The sequence below is a fragment of the Salmo salar genome, chromosome 03 (assembly GCF_965601325.2).
Source record: "Salmo salar chromosome 03, fSalSal1, whole genome shotgun sequence".
Lineage (NCBI taxonomy): Eukaryota > Metazoa > Chordata > Actinopteri > Salmoniformes > Salmonidae > Salmo > Salmo salar.
Genome location: NC_138293.1, coordinates 59360400 through 59379757, shown reverse-complemented (window position 1 = coordinate 59379757; position 19358 = coordinate 59360400). Strand labels below are relative to the sequence as shown.

General features: G+C 40.8%; 1 protein-coding gene across 1 annotated transcript in view; it reads left to right on the top strand.

The window, feature by feature from the left end:
* The window catches only part of LOC106600851 (beta-1,4 N-acetylgalactosaminyltransferase 2), a 53532-nt gene extending 47974 nt beyond the window's left edge, over window positions 1-5558 (top strand). The window contains exons 12-14 of the mRNA XM_082973108.1: window positions 2863-3006; window positions 3906-4137; window positions 5215-5558. Of these exons, the coding sequence (XP_082829234.1) occupies window positions 2863-3006; window positions 3906-4137; window positions 5215-5399 (561 nt within the window). The 3' untranslated portion in view covers window positions 5400-5558. The remainder of the gene's footprint in view (window positions 1-2862; window positions 3007-3905; window positions 4138-5214) is intronic.
* The last annotated feature ends 13800 nt before the right edge of the window (window positions 5559-19358 follow it).

Here is a 19358-nt window from a genome sequence, read left to right as displayed (position 1 = left end):
ATAAGGGCAACCTGCCATAGACCTACACTTACAGATGTAGGATCTTAATTTGAGCCAGTTTGCTACAGCAGGAAAATAATCCTGCAGAAACAGGAAATGTGGATTATAATAAATTGACATTTTGTAGGGGTTGGTGCTTCTTTCGTTAGGGAAATTTTAGTCTGAAGTTTTAAAGTGCAAATTACAAGCGTTAGCTGTGCAAGAAAATTCTCAGCAACAAAAGAGTACATTTATATCCTACATATTGTTAGGTTCTAATTCTCAGAGTAAAACACTCAATGGACATTATGAAAGCTTAACCTGTCTGGGCTAGGGGGCAGTATTTTCACGGCCGGATGAAAAACGTACCCAATTTGAACAGGTTACTACTCTGGCCCAGAAACTAGAATATGCATATTATTAGTAGATTTGGATAGAAAACACTCTGAAGTTTCTAAAACGGTTTGAATGGTGTCTGTAAGTAAACCGGCGTAAACACAGCCTACCTGGCTCTAGCATGTGTCCTTTGTCCTGATCTTGTCCACATTCTTATTGTGCCCACATTCTTAGACATTAAAAGAGTCATTGTGATCTAATTGTTGTCACGTCTTCATGACCTCCTCCTGAGGTCGACACGCATTGTGTCTGGATATCTTACAATTGTAGACGGATGTGGACAGTGAAATCATTTAAATCATCATTATCCCGCCCTCTAAAATCATTGACAGGTGACGCCATTGACTTATGGCATCAATATGTCTTAAAATAAATATTATTTAGAAAGAATATCTGTCAAATATTTTGGATCCAGGGAGGCACTAGAATATGGTCACAGTGCAGACACAGTGGAAGGATAATTTGTGGAGACATTTTACTACCATGTGTAGATGAAAACGGACATGTGGACAGGTGCGTTGTCAGAGGGGTGGAACCCCCCTGACATATGATTGCCTCCCCATTCTCACTGGGTCAGAGCGCTGTCAAACTGGCTCAGATTGTAGATAAATGTCCATTATTAGCAGTTAAGTGGTTTTGGTTTTCTTCCTACACATTTCGCTCTAACTTTTGTTCTAACTTTAATTATGACCCCATTCCTGAGCGGTAAGACTGTTTCCCTTCACAATGCTCACCAGCAACGCCGGAGACATTAGAAGGTACTGTGACAAAACCACAATTGAAAGAAATGCAGATATATCTTTCAATTATCAATATTTGTATGATGCATTTCAGTTACTTACTGACGTAAATACAAATTGTTACACCTTTGCCATTATTCAAGTCATTTGACATATTTTATTATTGGCTTATCAACATAGAAACTGGTTGTAGTTTTTGTGCTACAATGGTTAAAAAGCTATTCTGTAACAATATAGCTAAAACCACTATTGTTTGTCAATGACAGGCTACCCTGACACTTCGGTCATTTGTGTGGTATTAAAAAAGATTCTGCTAACTCCAGCAATGTTACTTGCTTTCACCAATCTAACCATATCAGAATCAGATTTTATTTTGAGTGTCAATATATATTGAGCAGTGGAGGCTGGTGGGAGGAGCTGTAACAGGACAGGCTCATTGTAATGGATGGAATGGAGTGGTATCAAACACATAGAAACCACGTTTGACTCCGTTCCATACAGTCCATTCCAGCTATCACAATGAGCCCATCCTCCTATAGCTCCTCCCACCAGCCTCCACTGACACCGAGTGTACAAAACATTAAGACAACACCTTCCTAATATTATTGAATCCCCCCCCCCACACACCTTAATTAATATAATAGTTTGATTAAGATGTTTACATGCTTTGTAAGAAGAACAATTTCCGTAACAATCCTGTTTCCATGGACACACCTGAAATCAGGCTACCTAATGCTACTTTGATAAATGCAGACAAACGCCAATTAAAATGAACGTTCTACCACAGCGAACATGTTATTCTTGGGAAGCATGTTTTATTCTGAGTTCGGACATATAAAGTTTGAATGTGAAATACTTCTAAGAGGCAAACATTCAGTTGTTCCGAACACACTTCACTCGCGCTAAAGAGGGAAGCTCGCTGGGCTGGTGGTATCACATGCGCAAATCCAATACCTCTGGTACGCTGATTTAAGGTATTTACATGTCCTAATCATTCGAAAGATTGTCCAGATCACCAGGTGTTTTAATCAGCGTATGCTTACTTTGATTTTGACCTTACGCCAATTAAGATAAACAGAGTAAGGTGTTTACATGACTATTGCATAATCTGCCTACTGCCATAATCAGTTTAATATCCAATTATTAATGTGCATGTAAACGTACTCACTGATTGAAGTGGATTTAACAAGTGACATCAATCGGGGATCGTAGCTTTCTTCTGGATTCACCTGGTCAATCTCTGTCATGGAAAGAGCAGGTGTCCGCCCATTTGTTAGACATCTGCAGCTGCTAAAGAACATTCTATTTCAGTTAGTGCAGGGTTTCCTTTCCTATGTTATACGGGTGTAGGATCTTAATTTGATCACTGTTGCTGGGAATTTTCCTGCGCCGCAGAAAATACAGATGAGCTTTGGGAATTACATAAATTCACTGAAAACCCGTACTAACACATGCCTATATTAACAGTATTGCACTTTTTATGTAGTGTAATTTTGGCTAGCTAATAGCCTAACCACCAATCAAGCAACATGATGTACTAAACATTCAAATTCCTTTGCTGCAGGACTATTTTGCAATGACAATGCTGGTCAAATTAAGATCCTACATCTGTATGCCTTTCGAATCCTGCACCCAAAGACTTTTGTTGATGAACATTCTGCAGTTACCATTCTTTTATAGGATATTTTTTTAAATCACAGATAGGCACTGCTACAAAGTAATTTTGAGTACATTTTCCTTCCCAAAGGGCTGGTTTGCTGGCAGGAACCTGGCTGTCTCTCAGGTCACTACCAAATATTTCCTCTGGGTCGATGACGACTTCCTGTTCACAGACAAAACCAAGATTGAGAATCTGGTGGAGGTGATGGAGGCCACACCAGAACTAGATGTGGTGAGCAGAGTAATTGTAGCCTGATCCCCGATCTGTCACCAGGCTAGAACAAGTACTACCTGTTTTGCTTAGACTTGGGCTGGAACTCAGTGGTAACACAACTTTCAACCAACACTTTTTCTTTACAATATTGATGGTGTAAAGGTCCTCCCCTCCAGTGAGGTTCGAAACCTTGGTGTGATACTTGGCAACCAGCTCTCGTTTGAGGCCCTCATCAGAAGTGTGACCAAAGTCCAATTTTTCCATCTATAGAACACTGGCAGGTTACGACCTATGCTGTCACAGTCTGCAGCTGAGCCACTCACCCACTCCTTTATCTCATCCTGTCTGGACTATTGTAATGCCCTGTTTATTGGTACATCTGCCAAGTGCCTAAACAGGCTACAATATGTCCAAAACGGGGCTGCACGTGTTTCAAGGACCTCTGCTAATTCTATTTTCATGTCCTCTGGATCCGACAACACATGAATATAGCTTTGTTTGTTGTCTGTGTTCCAGAGTCTTGTAAAAAAGGGTTCCAGGAGGGTTCTACAGCTGTCCCAATAGGATAAACCAATTTGGTTCAAGGTAGAAATATTTTTGGTTATGGGTAGAACCCTTTTGGGATCCATGTAGAACACTCTGTGGAACAGTTATACTACATGGAAGCAAAAAGGGTTCTACCTAGAACTAAAAATAATTATTCAAAGGGTTCTCCTATTAATAAATTTAGGTTCTAGATACTCTTATAAAAAAAAGTGGTGTGTTTTTCTGTGTTTTGGATTGTTTTCATTGTATTTTTTTTCCAACGCATTGGGTCTGAGAAATGCGCTTTACAAATGAAAATAATAATAATAATAATAATAATTATTATTATTATTACATGTGAACCTGCTCTGTTCTCTGCCTCCTGTGATCAGGTGGGCGGCTCTGTGGCGGGCCACGGCCAGTTCTACTTCTCTTTGGTGTACGAGGAGGGTAGTGGGGAGGACGGGGGTTGTCTGAACAGAAAGAGTGCAGTGAAATACCAACCTGTTCCAGGCTTCCCCACCTGCTCCTTCACCAGCGGGGTGGTCAACTTATTCCTTGGTCGCACAGATGCTGTGCGCAAAGTGGGCTTTGACCCCCAGCTGAAGAGAGTGGCGCATTCAGGTGGGCTTTATTACATTTTTATTTATTTAACCTCTATTTATCCAGGAAGTCCCACTGAAGTTTGAAGATCTCAATTAGGAGGGATATTATTATATATATATATATATATATATATATATATATATATATATATATATATATATATATATATATATATATAGTACCAGTCAAAATTTTGGACACACCTACTCATTTCAGGGTTTTTCTTTATTTTTACTATGTTCAACATTGTAGAATAATAGTGAAGACATCAAAACTATGAAATAACACATATGGAATCATGTAGTAAGCAAAAAACTGTTAAACAATTACAAATATATTTTATATTTGAGATTCTTCAAAGTAGCCAACCTTTGCCTTGATGACAGCTTTACACACTCTTGGCATTATCCTCTTCACTTATCCTCTTCACTATTATTCTACAATGTAGAAAATAGTAAAAATAAAGAAAACCCCTTGAATGAGTAGGTGTGTCCAGACTTTTCACTGTTAATATATATATATTTCCTTCTTGATTATTTTAGGAGGGAGACTTGGCCAATATGTATTCTGTATGTAGATATACAGTATGAGAAGTGCACAATGTGTATGACAGAGGTATCGTATAATATATGTGTAATGTTGAGTGTGTAATGTACAGTCAGTCTATTTTGTACTGTATATAGCAGTACTTTGTGTCTAAGACAATTTTCCCACTAGGGACATTAAAGTTCATCCTATGCTAAGAGGGCCGTTAAAAGCCCAGTAAAAACAGTTGCACAGATTTGACATTTAAGTCATTTAGCAGACACTCTTATCAAGAGTGACTTGCAGGAGCAATTAGGGTTAAGTGCCTTGCTCAACGGCACATCGACAGATTGCAGCAAGTCTGTAAACTATGTCAATAGGAAATCTGGAAAGCTGTGTCAATAAGAAAGACGGATGGACAAATTTGAGAGTGAGGTTCAGTTTCAGTGTTGTTGGGTTAAGTATGGATGATTATTATAATGTTGCTGATCTTACGCTTAAGGCACAGCTCTGTCTTTGGTAATTCATCTTTGGTCCATTCCATTTTCCCTGTCCATATGTCTGTTTCAGAGTTCTTCATGGATGGGTTGGGCAGTTTGCTGGTTGCCAGCTGTAGTCATGTCGGCATCGACCACCAACCCAAAATTGAAAACGCAAAGTACTCGTCATTCCGAAATCCACAATCAAAAGACGTAGAAGACAAACTAGCCCACCACTTCTTCAAGAACCACCTGAAATGTATCCGTTATGGATAGTTTACAAAGAAGTAAACAGTGAAAATAGTGGCGCAATAGTGAGGTGCAATATTCCAAATATGTAGTCGAGGCATCCCATCTGTAGTGGCGCAGTTCTCTTAAAAAAAATGTCAAGCCACAGGTATCTACAGGAAGCAAATGAGCATGAGGCGATCGTCGGGTTGGAAAATGTAACCCATATGGCTTTCACTCATATCAATCACACCATTAAAACAATCAGGCGCATCACAAAGAATGGCATCAATGGTTTTGTCATTGTGGCCCAGACATGAAGGACACAATACACCTAGAATTGGTCTAGGATACATGTTTTCTGTGGTTTATCTCTTTTTAGGTTTCTTGTCGTTCGTAGTGTTCACAGGACAAGTCTAACACTTACTTATACTCAGGCAAACCTACCCGGAAATCACTTTTTCATTCTACAAGGGGTCACAAGTTCACTACACAAGCTCACTACACAGGAGCTCCATAAGTTCACCACAAAACCACGTTTCCAAATTTCAAAGGATGTCCTTAAAAAGGGCATTAACACGGGACACAAAAAGGGCATTAACAATCAGGTGCATCACAAAGAATGACATTGATGGTTTTGTCATTGTAACCCAGACATGAAGGACACAATACACCTTGAATTGGTATCTTTTTTTGACATTTTAGTGAAAAAATAAACATTTTACAGAGTCACATTTAGAACTGTCTGAAAACTGTGTTGCTCTATGTACTTTCTCTACTGAGTTCTGTGGTCACAGGAGTGACAGAGAGAAATATAGTAGATGGTTGCTGTCAAAAAGTGATTGAGTTATTCCTGTGTCCCGTGTTAATGCCCTTTTTAAGGACATCCTGTCTGGATGTTCTCACGCTATTTCGGGTGTGCCTATGTAAAAAGCTGCCTCTTTGAAGTCAAGCACATGCTTGAAATAAAACGTAATGGCCTGGTGATTGTGTGGTGTAGAGACCTTTTAAAGAAAATGTGTTTGAAATTTGGAAACGTGGTTTTGTGGTGAACTTATGGAGCTCCTGTGTAGTGAGCTTGTGTAGTGAGCTTGTGATCCCTTGTAAAATGAAAAAGTGATTTCCGGGTAGTTTGCCTGAGTATAAGTAAGTGTTAGACTTGTCCTGTGAACACTACGAACGACAAGAAACGTAAAAAGAGGTAAACTACAGAAAACATGTATCCTAAACAAATTCTAGGTGTATTGTGTCCTTCATGTCTGGGCCACAATGACAAAACCATTCATTGTGATGCACCTGATTGTTTTAATGGTGTGATTGATATGAGTGAAAGCCATATGGGTTACATTTTCAACCTGATGATTCAACAGTGAAGATTTCCACACACAACTGCCTCAACACTCTTTTTTTAGCCGAAAACCTGGAGTTTTTCTCCTGCGTTTCGCATGAGAGAATGGCTTAAGATAAGACTTTTGCTCTTTGTCAGATCGAACAGGCCCAGGAATTAAATAGCTCTTCCTCTGGACCTCTGTCTCTCCCCCCCAAAGGTGTGTGTGTGTGGGTCTTGATTGCATTGGGAGGTGTCAGGTTACAAGCTATGGGTTTACAAGCAGAGGAAAATACTCAAGGACTTCTTTCTAAGAAAAAAAGACATTTATAAACAGTCTACAACAAAAATAATAATTATACATTACCGTTCAAACGTTTGGGGTCACTTAGAAATGTCTTTGTTTTTTAAAGAAAAGCACATTTTCTGTCCATTAAAATAACATCAAATTGATCAGAAAAACATTGTAGACATTGTTAATGTTGGAAATAACTATTGTAGCTGGAAACGGCAGATTTGTATGGAATGTCTACATTGATGTACAGAGGCCCATTATCAGCAACCAACACTCCTGTGATCCAATGGCTCGTTGTTAGCTAATCCAAGTTTAACATTTTAAAAGGCTAATTGATCATTAGAAAACCCTTTTGAAATTATGTTAGCACAGCTGAAAATATTATTCTTTGCAACAGCATCCTGGAGTCGGCTCTTCACTGTTGATGTTGAGACTGGTGTCCTCTTGCTCAGTTGTGCACCGGGGTCTCCCACTCCTCTTTCTATTCTGGTTAGAGCCGGTTTGCGCTGTTCTGTAGTACACAGTGTTGTACGAGACCTTCAGTTTCTTGGCAATTTCTCGCATGGAATAGCCTTCATTTCTCAGAACAAGAATAGACTGACAAGTTTCAGAAGAAAGTCCTTTGTTTCTGGTCATTTTGAGCCTGTAATCAAACCCACAAATGCTGATGCTCCAGATACTCAACTACCGTAATTTCCGGACTATTGAGCGCACCTGAATATAAGCCGCACCCACTGAATTTAAAAAAATATATTATTTTGAACATAAATAAGCCGCACATGTCTATAAGCCGCAGGTGCCTACCGGTACATTGAAACAAATGAACTTTACACAGGCTTTAACGAAACACGGCTTGTAACAAAAATAAATAGGCTTTAACGAAACACGGCTTGTAACAAAAATAAATAGGCTTTAACGAAACACGGCTTGTAACAAAAAATAAAAAATTAGCAGTAAACAGTAGCCTACCAAGAAAGTCATTGCTCCAGACCAAGCTCCCGTGCAGCAGCTCTATTTCCTTTTCCAACAGCCAGATCAATCGCCATCAACTTGAAAGCTGCATCATATGCATTTCTCCGTGTCTTTGCCATGATGAGGGTGACAAAATGACTACCGTAATCAGAATGATGGGAAGTTTGAGTGCGCTCAATTTAATCTAAACAGTAAACAAAAAATTTGTTTGACCTTAACCCGTTCGGCAATTTCATTGGTGTAATGAAAGCTTCATGCCGCCAAAAAACTGAGCACGTCACAGAATGTGTTTTTTTTTATTTTAATTATTATTTGAAAGTGGGAAAAATCCATACATTAGCCGCGTCATTGTTTAAGCCGTGAGGTTCAAAGCGTGGGAAAAAAGTAGCGGCTTATAGTCCGGAAATTACGGTAGTCTAAATAAGGCCAGTGTTATTGCTTCTTTAATCAGAACAACAATTTTCAGCTGTGGTAACATAATTGCAAAAGTGTTTTCTAATAATTAATTAGCCTTTTAAAATGATAAACGTGGATTAGCTAACATAACGTGTCATTGGAACACAGGTGTGATGTTTGCTGATAATGGGCCTCTGAACGCCTATGTAGATATTCCATAAAAAATCTGCCGTTTCCAGCTACAATAGTCAATTACAACATTAACAATATCTACGCTGTATTTCCGATTAATTTGATGTTATTTTAATGGACATAAAATGTGTTTTTCTTTCAAAAACAAGGACATTTCTAAGTGACCCCAAACTTTTGAACGGTAGTGTATAAACATTTATTGGGTATTAAAGTGTAGTATTGTATAATAATAATATGTATGATTTATATAAAGGTTTAGTAAAAACATTAAGGTTATAGTTTAGCATTGCATAGTAAATGTTTTAATAATTGTAATATGTATGCATTTCTGTACTAAACATTTGGAAGAAAATAAAGGGTTTTAAAAGAAAATGTAATTTACCTTTAATGAAATCTCTCTTTCTCTCTCTCTCTCTCTCTCTCTCTCTCTCTCTCTCTCTCTCTCTCTCAGCGCTTGGTTCTTGGGATGTGTGTGTAGTGTCTTTGATGCAACTGTTTTACACTTTATAAAAAAGAGTTCTCAGCTATCCAGATTTAATGGTCAACACGTTGGTAATCTAGGTGGTCCTAACACACAAGGGGCCAATATGTACACAAGGGGCACCCCAAATTGTCTTTGAAACAACTGTTTTAAACCTGTTTAACCTTTACCCTTAAAAAAAAGAGTTCTCAGGGTGGGAAAGATATACCCTTTACTGCTGACCTAAACAGATACATTTGGTCTTCTCTAGTGATGTTCTGTATTATGTCATGTTCATGGTTTGTGTGGACCCCAAGAAGAGCAGCTGCTGCTTTTGCAACAGCTAATGGGGAGGGGATCCTAATAAAATACCAAATACCAAACCTTTACCCTTTTGGGGGGGGGGGGGCATCCGGGGATGTCTGTGGTATGTCCTTAGGATGTCTCAGTCAATCCCCCCAAAAATAATCCAGATGCCTCACACCATTATTGAAAGGGTTATTGTAATCTTAAAGATATACCCTTTACTGCTGACCTTAACAGATACATTTTACCCCCCCCCCCCCCCCCCCCCCCCAAGGTTTTTATTCATACTATTTGTAGACAATAGATTCTGCCCTCTTACGCGGAACCCAAACCGGCTGTGCGCATGCGCCATCGTGCATACATTTATTTTGTCCCACTACACCAAACGCCATCACGACACGCAGGTTAAAATATCAAAACAAGTTCTGAACCAATGACATTAATTTGGGGACAGGTCGAAAAGTATTAGACATTTATGGCAATTTAGCTAGTTAGCTTGTACTTGCTAGCTAATTTGTCCTATTTAGCTAGCTTGCTGTTGCTAGCTAATTTGTCCTGGGATATAAACATTAAGTTATTTTACCTGAAATGCACAAGGTCCTCTACTTCGACAATTAATCCACACATAAAACGGTCAACCGAATCGTTTCTAGTTATCTCTCATCCTTCCAGGCTTTTTCATCTTTGAACTTATATTGTGATTGGCATCTAAACTTTCATAGTATTACTACACCGACCGGCAACACAGTTCGTCTTTCAATCACCCACGTGGGTATAACCAAGGAGGAGATGGCACGTGGGTACCTGCTTCTATAAACCAATGAGGAGATGGGAGAGGCAGGACTTACAGCGCGATCTGCGTCAGAAATAGAAAGGACTTCTATTTTAGCCCTTGGCAACGCAGACGCTCGTTGACGAGCGCAAGCAGTGTGGGTGCAATAATTGAATAACAGATTTCTAAATCTATTTTGCACGGTACACGAGTGGTGTGGTCAGCCTGTTAGGTTCTAACTGTTTGAAACTGAGACATGCTGGGACATGCTTAACACCCCGGCCGTCCTACAATCTAAACTAGATGCCCTCAATCTCACACAAATTATCAAGGAACCTAACAGGTACAACCCTAAAACCATAACCATGGGCACCCTCTTATCATCCTGACCAACTTGCCCTCTAAATACACCTCTGCTGTCTTCAACCAGGATCTCAGCGATCATTGCCTGCGTGCGTAATGGGTCCGCGGTCAAACGACCACCCCTCATCACTGTCAAACGCTCCCTAAAACACTTCAGTGAGCAGGCCTTTCTAATCGACCTGGCCAGGGTATCCTGGAAGAATATTGACCTCATCCCGTCAGTAGGGGATGCCTGGTTGCTCTTTAAAAGTGCTTTCCTCTCCATCTTAAATAAGCATGCCCCATTCAAAAAATGTAGAACTAAGAACAGATATAGCCCTTGGTTCACCCCAGTCTTGACTACCCTTGACCACCAGAAAAACATCCTGTGGCGTTCTGCATTAGCATCGAATAGCCCCCGCGATATGCAACTTTTCAGGGAAGTCAGCAACCAATACACTCAGTCAGTTAGGAAAGCTAAGGCTAGCTTTTTCAAACAGAAATTTGCTTCCTGTAGCACTAATTCCAAAACGTTTTGGGACACTGTAAAGTCCATGGAGAATAAGAGCACCTCCTCTCAGCTGCCCACTGCACTGAGGGTCGGAAACATTGTTACCACCGATAAAACTACGATAATCGATCATTTCAATAAGCATTTTTCTACGGCTAGCCATGCTTTCCACCTGGCTACCCCTACCCGGGCCAACATCTCAGCACCCCCTGCAGGAACTTATCCAAGCCCCCCCGCTTCTCCTTCACCCAAATCCAGACAGCTGATGTTTGGAAAGAGCTGCAAAATCTGGATCCCTACAAATCAGCTGGGCTAGACAATCTGGACCTCAGCCACGCTCAAGGTCCTAAACGATATTATATCCGCCATCGATGAAAGACAGTACTGTGCAGCCGTCTTCATCGACCTGGCCAAGGCTTTCGACTCTGTCAATCACCGCATTATTATCGGCAGACTCAATAGCCTTGGCTTCTCAAATGACTGCCTCGCCTGGTTCACCAACTACTTCTCAGATAGAGTTCAGTGTGTCAAATCGGAGGGCCTGTTGTCCGGACCTCTGGCAGTCTCTATGGGGGTGCCACAAGGTTCAATTCTCGGGTCGACTCTTTTCTCTGAATATATCAATGATGTCGCTCTTGCTGCTGGTGATTCTCTTATCCACCTCTACGCAGAAGACACCGTTCTGTATACATATTGCCCTTCTTTGGACACTGTGCTAACAAACCTCCAAACAAGCTTCAATGCCATACAACACTCCTTCCGAGGCCTCCAACTGCTTTTAAATGCAAGTAAAACTAAGTGCACGCTCTTCAACCGATCACTGCCCGCACCTGCCCGCCCGACTAGCATCACTACTCTGGACGGTTCTGACCTAGAATATGTGGACAACTACAAATACCTAGGTGTCTTGTTAGACTATTAGCTCTCCTTCCAGACTCACATTAAGCATCTCCAATCCAAAATTAAATCTAAAATCGCCTTCCTATTTCGCAACAAAGCGTCCTTCACTCATGCTGCCAAACATAGCCTCGTAAAACTGACCATCCTACTGATCCTTGACTTCGGCGATGTCATTTACAAAATAGCCTCCAACACTCTACTCAGCAAATTGGATGTAGTCTATCATAGTGCAATCCGTTTTGTCACCAAAGCCCCATATACTACCCACCATTGCAACCTGTATGCTCTCGTTGGCTGGCCCTTACTACATATTCGTCGCCAAACCCACTGGCTCCAGGTCATCTATACGTCTATGCTAGGTAAAGCCCTGCCTTAACTCAGCTCACTGGTCACCATAACAACACCCACCCGTAGCACGCGCTCCAGCAGGTATATTTCACTGGTCACCCCCAAAGCCGACACTTCCTTTGGCCGCCTTTCCTTTCAGTTCTCTGCTGCCAATGACTGGAACGAATTGCAAAAATCACTGAACCTGGAGTCTTATATCTGCCTCTCTAACTTTAAGCATCAGCTGTCAGAGCAGCTTACCGATCACTGTACCTGTACACAGCCAATCTGTAAATAGCACACCCAACTACCTCATCCCCATATTTTTACTGATCCTCTTGCTCTTTTGCACCCCAGTATCTCTATTCTCTACTTGCACATCATCTGCATATCTGTCATTCCAGTGTTAATGCTAAATTGTAATTATTTCGCCTCCATGGCTGATTTATTGCCTTACCTCCCTACTCTTCTACATTTGCACACACTGTACATAGAGTTTTCTATTGTGTTATTGACTGTACGCTTGTTTATGTGTAACTCTGTGTTGTTTTGTCGCACTGCTTTGCTTTATCTTGGCCAGGTCGCAGTAAATGAGAACTTGTTCTCAACTGGCCTACCTGGTGAAGTAAAAGAATATTACAAAAATAAAAACTCTCAGACTAGAAACTATGATAATAAACTATAACCAACTATGAAGCCATGTCTGTGTGTGTGTCTGAGTGATTATCTATTTTTTAATTGTGTAATATTTCTCTCTTTTTCTCTCTCTACTACCTCTCTCAATGTATACCAAAGTAACAAATATTTAACAACGTTTCAACGTTTTGTATTGCAACATTTCTGAAAGACAATGACATCCAATATTTAGGGAATTATTAATATGTGTTACGTAGTGTGCATCTGTGATAACTCTATGTAATAGATTCTCTCTCTTTCTCTCTCTCTCTGAAAAAGACAAATGACATGACATTGACTCCTGAGTGTTGAATTTTTGCCTTCTCTATAGCCACCCTGGTTATTGCTGGTAATCTAGGAACGTTGGAATATCTTGAATAACAATAAGGGGCACATACCTAAAATGGCGCCGGAGAAGAAGGCAGACATGATTTGCGTAAAGAGGAGGCAGAGAAAAAGGGGCCAAAGGGCGGGCTGACTTCTGAGAATTCGTAGGCGATCGAATAAACCCCCACTTCCTTTCATTCTATGGGCAAACGTGCAATCTTTGGAGAATAAAATCGATGACCTACGCACAAGGTTAAACTACCATCAGGACATACAAAACTGTAATATCTTATGCTTCACGGAGTCGTGGCTGAATGACAACACTATCAACATGCAGCTGTCTGGTTATATACTGTACTGGCAGGACAGAACAGCTGCATCTGGTAAGACAAGGGGCGGCGGACTATGTATTTTTGTAAATAACAGCTGGTGCACGATATCTATAGAAGTCTCGAGCTATTGCTCTCCTGAGGTAGAGTATCTCATGATAAGCTGTAGACCACACTATCTACCTAGGGAGTTTTCATCTGTATTTTTAGTAGCTGTTGACATACCACCACAGTCATAGGCTGGAGCTGTATTCCGCCATAAGCAAACAAGAAAACACTCACCCAGAGGCGGCACTCGTAGTAGCCGGGGACTTTACTGTAATGCAGGGAAACTTAAATCCGTTTTACCAAATTTCTATCAGCATGTTAAATGTGCAACCAGAGGGGAAAAAAACTCTGGACCACCTTTACTCCACACACAGAGACGCATACAAAGCTCTCCCTCGCCCTTCATTTGGAAAATCTGACCATAATTCTATCCACCTGATTCCTGCTTACAAGCAAAAATTAAAGCAGGGAGCACAAGTGACTAGATCAATAAAAAAGTGGTCAAGTGAAGCAGATGCTAAGCTAAGGACTGCTAAGGACTGTTTTGCTAGCACAGACTGGAATATGTTCCGGGATTCCTCCGATGGCATTGAGGAGTGCACCACATCAGTCATTGGCTTCATCAATAAGTGCATCGATGACGTCGTCCCCACAGTGACTGTACGAACATACCCCAACCAGAAGCCATGGATTACAAACAACATCCGCACTGAGCTAAAGGCTAGAGCTGCCGCTTTCAAGGAGCGGGACTCTAACCCGGAAGCTTAAAAGAAATCCCACTATGCCCTCCGGCGAACCATCAAGCAGGCGAAGCATCAATACAGGACTAAGATCGAATTGTACTACACCGGCTCTGACGCTTGTCGGATGTGGCAGTTCTTGCAAACCATTAAAGACTACAAAGGGAAGCAGAGCCGAAAGCTGCCCAGTGACACGAGCTTACCAGACGAGCTAAACTACTTCAATGCTCGCTTCGAGGCAAATAACACTGAAACATTCATGAGAGTACCAGCAGTTCCAGAAGACTGTGTGATCACGCTCTCCTCAGTCGATGTGAGTAAGACCTTTAGGTCAACATTCACAAGGCCACAGGGCCAGACTGATTACCAGGATGGGTACTCCGAGCATGCGCTGACCAACTCGCAAGTGTCTTCACTGACATTTTTTAACCTCTCCCTGTCTGAATCTGTAATACCAACATGTTTAAGGCAGACCACCATAGTGCCTGAGCCTAAGAACACTAAGGTAACCTGCCGAAATGACTACCAACCCATAGCACTCATGTCTGTAGCAATGAAATGGTTTGAAAGGCTGATCATGTCTCACATCAACACCATAGTCCCAGAAACCCTAGACCCACTCCAATTTGCATACCGCTCCAACAGATCCACAGATGATGCAATCTCTATTGCACTCCACACTAGCCTTTCCCACCTAGACAAAAGGAACACCTATGTGAGAATGCTATTCATTGACTACAGCTCAGCGTTCAACACCATAGTGCCCTCAAAGCTCATAAATAAGCTAAGGACCCTGGGACTAAACACCTCCCTCTGCAACTGGATCCTGGACTTCCTACGGGCCGCCCCCAGGTGGTAAGGGTTGAGGTTGAGAGCTTCAAGTTCCTTGGTGTCCACATCTCCAACAAATTAACATGGTCCAAGCACACCAAGACAGTTGTGAAGAGGGCACAACAAAACCTATTCCCCTCAGGAGACTGAAAAGATTTGGCATGGGTCCTCAGATCCTCAAAAGGTTCTACAGCTGCACCATCGAGAGCATCCTAACTGGTTGCATCACTGCCTGGTATAACAACTGCTCAGCCTCCGACCGCAAGGAACTATAGAGGGTAGTGTGTACAGCCCAGTACATCACTGGGGCCAAGCTTCCAGCATTCCAGGACCTCTATACCAGGTGGTGTCAGAGGGAAATTGTCAAAAACTCCAGCCACCCTAGTCATAGACTGTTCTCTCTGCTACTGCATGGCAAGCGGTACCAGAGTGCCAGGTCTAGGTCCAAGAGGCTTCTAAACAGCTTCAACCCCCAAGCCATAAGACTCCTGAACATCTTATCAAATGGCTACCCAGACTATTTGCATTGCCCACCCCCACCCCCTCTTTTTCACCGCTGCTACTCTCTGTTATCATTTAAGCATAGTCCCTTTAATAACTCTACCTACATGTACATATTACCTCAATTACCTCGACTAACCGGTGCCCCGGCTCATTGAATCTGTACCGGTACCCCCAGTATACAGTCTCACTATTGTTATTTTACTGCTGCTCTTTAATTACTTGTTCCTTTTATATCTTATTCTTATTCATATTTTTTAAACTCTATTGTTAGTTAGAGGCTTGTAAGTAAGCATTTCCCTGTAAGGTTTACACCTGTTGTACTCGGCGCATGATACTAATAAAATTTGATTTGATTTGAAGTAATGATCAATAAGATGTTTGACTGTTTATCGATGTGAAAGATATATACCTTATAGATTTTAATTCTGAAGATGGTGACTCTTTAAAAAACATATTCCGTGGTGCCCCAAATCGTAATGGCTTAATTGTTACATTAATTTAATCGGGTAACAATTAAACATAGTTAGTGGATTAAATAAATAACAGTCTTCAGATTAATGAAAGTAAAGTCACGACACAAATTATATTAATAATTGTCACGCCCTGGCCATAGAGAGGGTTTTGTTCTCTATTTTGGTTAGGCCAGGGTGTGACTGGGGTGGGCGTTCTATGTTCCTTTTTCTATGTTTTTGTATTTCTTTGTTTTGGAGTAGGGTTCTTAATCAGAGGCAGCTGTCTATCGTTGTCTCTGATTAGGAATAATACTTAGGCAGCCTTTTCCCACCTGTGCTTTGTGGGATCTTGTGTTTGTGTAGCTGCCTGTGAGCAGCCCAGAACGTCACGCTTCGTTTTCATTTGTATTGTTTGGTGAGTTTCATATTTATTAAACATGTGGAACTCTAAGCATGCTACGCCTTGGTCTACTCCTTTAGACGGGTGTGACAATAATTCCCCAAAAATGTCATGTCATTGTCTTTTAGAACTGTTGCAATACTATTTTACCATTGAAACATTGAAAACATTCATATTTGTTACTTTGGTTGAGAGGGAGAGAGAGAGAGAGAGAGAGATTACACAATTAGATCATCACTCACACACACACGGCTTCATAGTTGTTTATTGTCATAGTTTGATCATAGTTTCTAATAATATTTTAAAAATAGTTGGCCATAGTTTTTAATCGTACTTTCTAATCATAGTTTCTAGTCTGAGAGGTTTTGATATAATAAGAGGGTCAAATAGAACCTAAGAGGGCAGAATCAATTGTCTACAAACAGTAAGAATAAAAACAATAGGTTAAGGTCAGCAGTAAAGGGTATATCTTTAAGATTACAATAACCCTTTCAATAATGGTGTGAGGCATCTGGATTATTTTTGGGGGGATTGACTGAGACATCTACCGGACATACCACGGACATCCCCGGATGCCATCCCGAAAACTCTTTTTAAAAGGGTAAAGGTTTGGTATTTGGTATTTTGGTATTTTATTAGGATCCCCATTAGCTGTTGCAATAGCAGCAGCTGCTCTTCCTGGGGTCCACACAAAACATGAAACATAATACAGAGTGACATAATACAGAACATCAATAGACAAGACCATCTCAAGGACAGAACTACATACATTTTTTTTTAAAGGCACACGTAGCCTACATATCAATGCATACACACAACTATCTAGGTCAAATAGGGGAGAGGCGTTGTGAGGTGTTGCTTTATCTGTTTTTTGACACCAGGTTTGCTGCTTATTTGAGCAGTATCAGATGGAAGGAAATTCCATGCAATAAGGCCCTTCATAATACCAGAGGTGGGACCAAGTCATTGTTTTACAAATCACAAGTAAATCTCAAGTCTTAGCACTCAAGTCCCAAGTCAAGTCCCAAGTCAAGACAGGCAAGTCCGAGTCAAGTCTCAAGTCAAGACCGTCAAGTATCAAGTCAAGTCTCAAGTTCTAAACTTTGAGTTTCGGGTCCTAAACAAGTCATAACGTGCTCTTCACCAAATGTAATACCATTTCATATTTTTAACAAGAGTAATAGTTAGTATATTACATTTATGCAAATCATGAATACTTTTAAAAATATCTCTATATTTATTATTTTCCAAATAAACGTTATATTTCCATGGAAATACATGGGTAGCCATGAGAAAGACCCCCCCTCCCTCTCTCTCTGTGACAGCGGGAGAGGTGTGTTAGGCTGGGTCGGGTCATGTGGGGTGGTTGCTCTCCTGCAGATGAATTAACCTGTTATGGCTGGGGGCAGTATTTTCACAGCCGGATAAAAAACGTACCCGATTTAATCTGATTATTACTCCTGCCCAGAAACTAGAATATGCATATAATTATTAGCTTTGGATAGAAAACACTCCAAAGTTTCTAAAACTGTTTGAATGGTGTCTGTGAGTATAACAGAACTCATTTGGCAGGCCAAAACCTGAGAAGATTCCATGCAGGAAGTGCCCTGTCTGACAATTTCTTGCCCTTCTTGATTATCTCTATCCATTACAGAGGATCTCTGCTGTTACGTGACACTTCCTACGGCTCCCATGGGCTCTCAGAAGGCGGCAAAAAGCTGAATCGTGGCTTTGCAGGCTCTGGCTGAAAAAAAGTAGCGCGTTTGGATAGTGGCTGGTTACAGTACTGTGAGACTCAGGCTCGTGCCCGCGTCGACCCCATGCTTTGTTTTCTTTCGTCTGTTTACCTAAACGCAGATTCCCGGTCGGAATATTATCGCTTTTTTATGAGAAAAATGGCATAAAAATTGATTTTAAACAGCGGTTGACATGCTTCGAAGTACGGTAATGGAATATTTAGAAATCTTTTGTCACGAAATGCGCCATGCTCGTGACCCTTATTTACACTTCGGATAGTGTCTTGAATGCACGAACAAAACGCCGCTGTTTGGATATAACTATGGATTATTTTGAACTAAACTAACATTTGTTATTGAAGTAGCAGTCCTGGGAGTGCATTCTGACGAAGACAGCAAAGGTAATAACATTTTTCTTATAGTAAATCTGACTTTGATGAGTGCTACATTTGCTGGGTGTCTAAATAGCTAGCCGTGATGGCTGGGCTATCTACTCAGAATATTGCAAAATGTGCTTTCACCGAAAAGCAATTTTAAAATCGGACACCTCGATTGCACAAAGGAGTTCTGTATCTATAATTCTTAAAATAATTGTTATGTTTTTTGTGAACGTTTATCGTGAGTAATTTAGTAAATTCACCGGAGGTTTGCGGGGGGTATGCTGGTTCTGAACGTCACATGCTAATGTAAAAAGCTGTTTTTTGATATAAATATGAACTTGATTGAACAAAACATGCATGTATTGTATAACATAATGTCCTAGGTGTGTCATCTGATGAAGATCAGCAAAGGTTAGTGCTGCATTTAGCTGTGGTTTTGTTTTTTGTGACATTATATGCTAGCTTGAAAAATGGGTGTCTGATTATTTCTGGCTGGGTACTCTGCTGACATAATCTAATGTTTTGCTTTCGCTGTAAAGCCTTTTTGAAATCGGACATTGCGGTTAGATAAAGGAGAGTCTTGTCTTTAAAATGCTGTGAAATAGTCATATGTTTGAAAAATTGAAGTTTTTGTATTTTAGAGGAATTTGTAATTCGCGCCACGCCTATCATTGGATATTGGAGCAGGTGTTCCGCTACCGGAATGTCTAGATGTAAGAGGTTAAGCAGCAGAGTATCTGCTGGCCATCCAACATGGCAATTCAAATAGAAATACATCACCTATA